This window comes from Phalaenopsis equestris, unplaced genomic scaffold (genome assembly GCF_001263595.1).
Source record: "Phalaenopsis equestris unplaced genomic scaffold, ASM126359v1 Scaffold000305, whole genome shotgun sequence".
Classification (NCBI taxonomy): Eukaryota; Viridiplantae; Streptophyta; class Magnoliopsida; order Asparagales; family Orchidaceae; genus Phalaenopsis; species Phalaenopsis equestris.
This window is the reverse complement of record NW_018164747.1, coordinates 133071-139783: the sequence shown is the minus strand read 5'-3', so window position 1 is coordinate 139783 and position 6713 is coordinate 133071. Positions and strand designations below refer to the sequence as shown.

General features: G+C 36.0%; 1 protein-coding gene across 2 annotated transcripts in view; it reads right to left on the bottom strand.

Moving 5' to 3' along the window:
• Positions 1-6713, bottom strand: part of LOC110025585 (pumilio homolog 5) — a 55617-nt gene that overhangs the window by 5798 nt on the left and 43106 nt on the right. For both annotated transcript variants that reach the window (XM_020726140.1, XM_020726141.1), the window contains one exon: positions 1522-1716. In XM_020726140.1, coding sequence (XP_020581799.1) covers positions 1522-1716 — 195 coding nt within the window. The remainder of the gene's footprint in view (positions 1-1521; positions 1717-6713) is intronic.

Genomic DNA, 6713 nt, shown 5'->3' with positions numbered 1-6713 from the left:
AAGAGAAACCACTCCTGGCATTAGAGCTAAAGTTGATCTTTATTTAACGTCGACCAGAACATTCCTTTACCTCTTTGGCTCCAAAATGACATATGATCATAAAATATGAAATAAATCCTCATTTAAACTCGAACTATTAATATCAAAGGCTGACAATTAAATAAAAAAGTCATAATACATTCCCTGATGATATCCATAACTGAATGCTTATTTGATCTAGAGCCAAGCTAAGTCCCCTCCCATATAAAACTAATTTCTATGTGGCCTGCACGCATGAGTGTGGACCGAGTAAATTCAGCTGCACTGTTGCTTGCTCATAATTAAATTTTCTTCACGAAAACTAGGGTTTTATAAAAAAATTGTCCTGCATACAGAATTAGGAGTTGAATCATGCCAACAAAAGATTTGGAAGCTTGGCTTCACAAAGTACAAATGGGAACGATCATAGAAATTCAGTTTTGTATTAGGAAGCAATGACTCCTGATCAATGGGTACGCTCATGCACCACCAATTATCATATTGACAAAGGAGGCCACAGAAATGGTACAGGCATGGGAAGAAGAGAGCCATTGTGGCAAAGCCATGCACTGTCCGGGTCAATGTTCCCAATGCACAAGGCGATTGAGAAGACCTTTAAGGGTACAACAGAGTTATGCCGGTCTAACCTTGAAAACGAGAGATTTCAAAAGTCTAGCCACCATTATGATGACAGGGAGGGAGGCATTGAAGAGGATATGGAGACGGGATTGGAGAGGAAACAGCAGAGCGTAGAAGAATATATTTAGGTTGATGTATTTTTAGACAATTGAACTGCAATTTAAAGTATAGACACACCCACCTAAAATAGGCGAATTTACAATTTCTTTGTTTTGCATGCAATAAAAAACAGCATCTGGCTAAGAAAAATGCAGTAAACTCTGGCTACAGATATATGGTCAGTTATTGAAAATTTTCAGGCCCCTGATAATAGCCAGGGCTGATGGAAAAATGAAGAAAAAAGTTAAAAGCATCAGACAAAAGAAATAAAACTAAGTAAACTTCATATGAAATATAGAAATCAATAAGCATCACTATAAATTACAAAACCATTTATACAGCCTTCAAAAGAAAACAAGAAAAACAAGCTAAAACAAATTTAAAAGTGTGCTTAAAAAATTTAGGAATAAGTTTCCCGTTTCAGAACCATTTATTGGATAGTAATAGTGTTAACAAATAAGCGATAATGAGTTTAGCTTTATTTGTCCCAAAAAAAAACATCCTCCAAGTAAATGCAAAAGTGTTAAAAAGATGGAGAAAAACAGTGCAATAGTATTAAGTAGCCTCTGAAAAGCAGTATAGAGCAGAAATTTTGATTATCTATGAAGAGGAGTTTTAAAAGAGCGTGTTATTTCTAGAAATTGTGCAACAGCTTAATTGGCCCGCATTGAGATCTCTTTTAAGTAACAGTTCCATAATCGAACAACATGAAATTTCCAGACAATCAGGAAAACAAGGAATCAAAACCTTAGTTCATCAACATACCAGTAAATTGTCATTCCCTTCAGTTTGGCCAATTATTTCCATAATCAAGCGTTCTCTTTCAGTGGAGCTACCATACTCTAAACACTTCTCAACAACATTGGAAGCGAACTTATGCTGGCTCATTTGTACAACTTGACCAGAGACTTTGTTGATGATTTGGCTCCTCTCTAGTGGTTTTCCCCTCTCCAAAACATGCTGAAAACAGTAAAAGAGAATGCTGTCACATTAAAAACAACTAACAGCTCTGACGATTTCAGCAAGGTAACTAAAGTGGCATTCAAAGTTAAGAGCATTAAGGAAAGGATGAAATTTTACAGGGAAAAATAAAAGCATCAGGTAAACAATGAAATATCCGATCATAAAAGTTAAATTTAACAAACAGAAGCTCCTTGCTCTAAGTAATAGTTTGTGTAGAAGCTTAGACTTGCCAATTCCAAATTTATGATGTAGCATACCTACGGATTGTAATCTAATTCTAGCTAGCAACTCATTTCATAAAAATTAAACTTGGAAGAGTCATTCCTCAAGCTGTTTTCCTTAATCAGAAAAAATGGAAAACTAGAGACAAATTTGAAGATGGCACTACCAATCTTAAGGTGGTCTAAGTTTATCTCGGTCCTTAGTTTGCAGCTCTAATTTGTCTTTCTAAGTTAATTATTATTGATTTGAAAGGTAATTGTTATTCAGTACTAGTTTAAAATTTTTTATTAATTTGCTTAATGCTAGTTTTGCCAACCTAGTGGGATAAAGACTTGTTGTTGTAGCTGTTGTTGCTCTTGTTGCTGTTGCTGGTGCTGCTACTTTTGCCGCTTTCAATAAAACCTATTTCTATAAACAGGGCATTGAATCATGTACCATAATAAAGAAAGTTTATTTTAGCTTCCACTTGGTGAAATTTTTCCCCCTTCTAGGGTTCCTACATTTTTTCTACTACACTAGCTCAGGACCCCCTTTGAGATAGTTCATCCATCCTATCACCTTACACATGTATTCTCTTTATCTCCCCATTCTCCATCTATATCGAATGCTTCTTCTTCTCTGTTAAATGGTATAAGAGACTAAACTTGTTTACAGACCACTTACACTCTCATAATCACATAGCATTCCCAAATTCCCACTTCCACTTCTGCCAACTTCGTCTTTCATTGCCACCTCTCATGGTCTTATTTGTTCTTTAAGGACATCTAGATTGCAATTCCTTATTAACTGCCGCCTACTGTCCATTGAGAAGTTTGCATGCTATGTCTCCAATGATGCCATCACTCTCCTCATCTTCAAAGCCACAATTGTGGCAGGCTTTTACACCTTCGCCTGGGCCACTCCCTTCAACATCATCCCTCATGATCTTATTTGTTAAACGGGGGCAGGGGGTGGGGATGTGGGGGTTGCCCAGATCACTAAGGGGGCCTTCAATCGGATCATCCATTTCAAAGTCAAGTCTTTATAAAAATTTCTCGCACGATTTGGACATTAAATAATGGATATATCAAATGGGATCATGATCATTCCAGTATAAAGTTTTGCTCTCTTTGTGGAGATTGACAATGGTGTTTGATCCAAATCATGCCATTCTAAATGAAAACCAAATCAATAGGAGTCCATAGATGAAAATAAATCATTGATCAAACATTAGATTATAAAGATTGAGAGGCAATAAATATATACTATTAAATAGTGATAAGGATTATAAAATAAAGAAACTTCAAATTTTGAGATAATTTTCTAGTCCAGTTTTAAAAGTGCATTTCCTCCTGTGAAATTAATTTAAGAAGGGAAATGTGCTTCAAAATTGTGGAATTAGGGTTAAGGCTGCTCCTTATTTGATGGAATTGATTTAGGGAAGGATAAGACCAACTTTAAATTAATTTATGAAGTTTTGCTTAAAAAAAGGGATAAGGTTGTTCCTTATTTGATGGAATTGATTCGGTAGTAATATAGTTCAAATATTTATTTATGATGACTTTGCTTAGAAATAGGTTTTTATTTCCTATAATATAAAATAATTCCAATTCTCTCCCTCTTGCCCTAGCCAACACCCATTCTTCCTACAGCAGGAAAATTCCCTGCTGTCCGCATAGCTTGCTGCCTGTTCTGCCTCCGGGAGCAAGCTGTTGGCCTTCTCCAATCATCGAAATACTTCAAAGTACCTATTGCCAACCAGCTGCTACTTGCCAGACCTTGCAAAATAAAGTAAGTAATATTTCTCTCGCTGTTTTCAGTAAACAAAAAACAAAAAACCAAGTAACTTGCTATCCTGTAGGAGGGAGTTTGTTGACTTCATCAATCTAGCACCCAAAGAAGCATTGTCAAGTTTTTCAGCAAACAGAGAAGTTACTGTCCAGAATTAGCAGCAGTAACCAGTTGATGTCCAACACATGAAAAAGGTTATGGTTTGCAGGTTATAGTAAAACATAGGGAGACAGCAATTCACCAAAGTTGATAGGCTCAAAAATTATAATCAGAGGAAGGTGTTGCTTTCCAGTGCTAACCATATCCTACAGAGGAGAGAAAAATCCTAAGTTGTTGTTTACAGCAATGGAGAAAAAACAGAAACTGCTTGCTGTCCCCAGCAAAGAATCCAACTCAGAAAGAAACATCCATCTACAATGCAAAAAAAAAAAAAAAAAGCTCAATCTACATTTAATTGATTGATAGATCATTAAAGAACCTCCATAAAAATTTTCTAAACCTACCCTAATTCATTCGAACCTATTATTGCAGACTTGCATCGTAACAGATAGAGGTTAGCAACAAATCAATCATTAATTTAAAATCGTCATTTGTCTTTTACAGCTAATTATTTGTGCTTTAAATTTGACTTATTATTTAGAGCTAGTTCAAAATTTTTCTTTGTTTTCAGGAAGTTGAACCTTTCTCAATACAGCATATTTCTATAAATAAAGCCCAAAATCTTATAATTCATTCCATTTCGAGAGAATGGAGTAAAGAAAGGTTTCTTTCGTCTCCCCCTTTGGTGATTTGTTTTCCCTTTTAAGTTTCCTCTATATGGTCTTACTCCTTAACTCATACCTTTTTTGCTTTATCAATGTTCATTGTTAGTTGCCGCTAATATCCTTTCAAAAATCTTGTTTAGTGCATCACCAACAATGATGACACTATCTTTACCTTCAAGTCATGATCAAGGCATCCTCTTTGAATTCTATTTAGGCAAACCCTTTGGAATCCATCTTTGCCGCCACCACCACCACCCTGTGCATCCTCATCACTCCCTATCAACCTCTTCCACACATTCAGCCATAGTCCTGCCTCTAACTAATTGATCAGGTTTCTTAGACTCCCACAGTCAACACATCACATTTCCCTTTCCCAATCTCTTGATCCTGTACACACTAGTGAGCCTAAACTTGCTTGCAACACCTTTTTGGTTTTCTTTCTAGCTTCATTCGTATTTTTCACATACATAAATTACTTCAATGGCATAATCCATCCCGCACCCTTGAAAACCACAACATGCAAATCCAAATGAAAAAAAAAAAGTAAACTTTACTCAGCCATTACCTCAATCAAGTTGGATAAATAGCGGGTTCATTAGCGCATTTAGCTTCTAAATTTCTTTGCTGTGTTTTATTAATGTTCTTGAGGATCTAATAATGAGACTTCTACCAAAAATGTTAGTATGGTGGGCATGCTTCCTCTTTGCTTCCTCCTACTCAAGAATGAATGTCCCATTTCTCACCTCTTTCATGGGATTGATTTCCATCAGTAAACATCTTTGCCATCACCTCCAACTTACACATTCTCAACTCCCATCTACTTCTGCATCCCCCTTCCCACATCATGCTGACTAAATATCTTCGCCTCTGGATCACCTAATCTCTCCACATCACTCACATTCTTGCCCACCTTTCTTGAAACCACTACTTCCTATATATACACTCGTGAACCCATGCTCACTCACATACCTCTCTTGATTATTTATCCAGGCTTGCTTATTTGTTTTTGATTTACAAAATCCACATCCATTAATCCAACATGTCCAACCACAGTTCATGAACCCAAATGAAAAAAATAAGGCAACTTCATCCAATCAATCTCAGGTAAGTTGAATCAATAACACAACAACAATAACAACAAACATTTATCCCAAAGTGGCTACATGAACCCTTTTTTCTCCATTGTGTCATATCGCGTGTCATATTTTCATTTAATTCTAAGAATAAGAACATTTTTGATACTATATGCCCAGGTCTTTTCAAGTCTACCGCTGCCTTTTTTTACACAAATCAAATCTACAACATCTAATCTCCTAACTGGATCATCGATGGTTGACGTTTAATGTGACCAAACCATCTAAGAAAACTCTCTCTAATCTTACCTGCTACTGGTGTTGCATCAACCATTTCACGGATAGATTTGTTTCGCATTGTCTCGAAGTGTCAAGCCACACATTCACCTAAGCATTCTCATCTCAACAACACAACTTTCTTTTATGCTTCTCTTCTAAAGGCCAACATTCTGTGTCATTAAGCATTATAAGTCTTACCAACATCTCATAAAATTTTCCTTTAAGGCTAAGCTGGGCTTTTCTATCACACAATAGATCCAATGCATTCCTCCCCTTCAGCCAATCACCTTGAATTATGCTAATAATATCACCCATCACTTCGAGCAATAGACCCAAGGCATTTAAAATGTTCACACATTCTAATGATTTGATCATCCATATTTACAACTCTGCAACTAGAGCTACTACTACTAAAATTACATTCCATATATTCAGTTTTAGATCTACTCAAGTGAAGGTCTTTAGACTTCAATGTAGACCTCCATAATTCAAGTTTTTCCTCAACTCTTTCTCTAGTCTTATGCACAAGAAGGATAACACAAGCGAAAAGCATACACCTAGGTATATTCTCCTATAAATGTCCAGTAGCAGCATACATAACTAAAGCAAAAAGATATGCACTTAAAGCCGGTCTCAAATGTAATCCAATGGAAATAAGAAAATACTTTGTCAATCCTTTTGTTCGAATACAAGTAACAGCTCTAGTATATATATCTTTTAACGACTTGAATATAAGTCATATCAACGTCTTTCTTCTCTAGAACTCTCCAAAGGTTTTCTCTTGGAACCTTTTCGTAAGCTTTTTCTAAATCAATAAAATCATATGTGGATCCTCCTTATTCTCTTTGTACTTCTCTATCAAACCTCTCAATAAAGGTGTAGCATC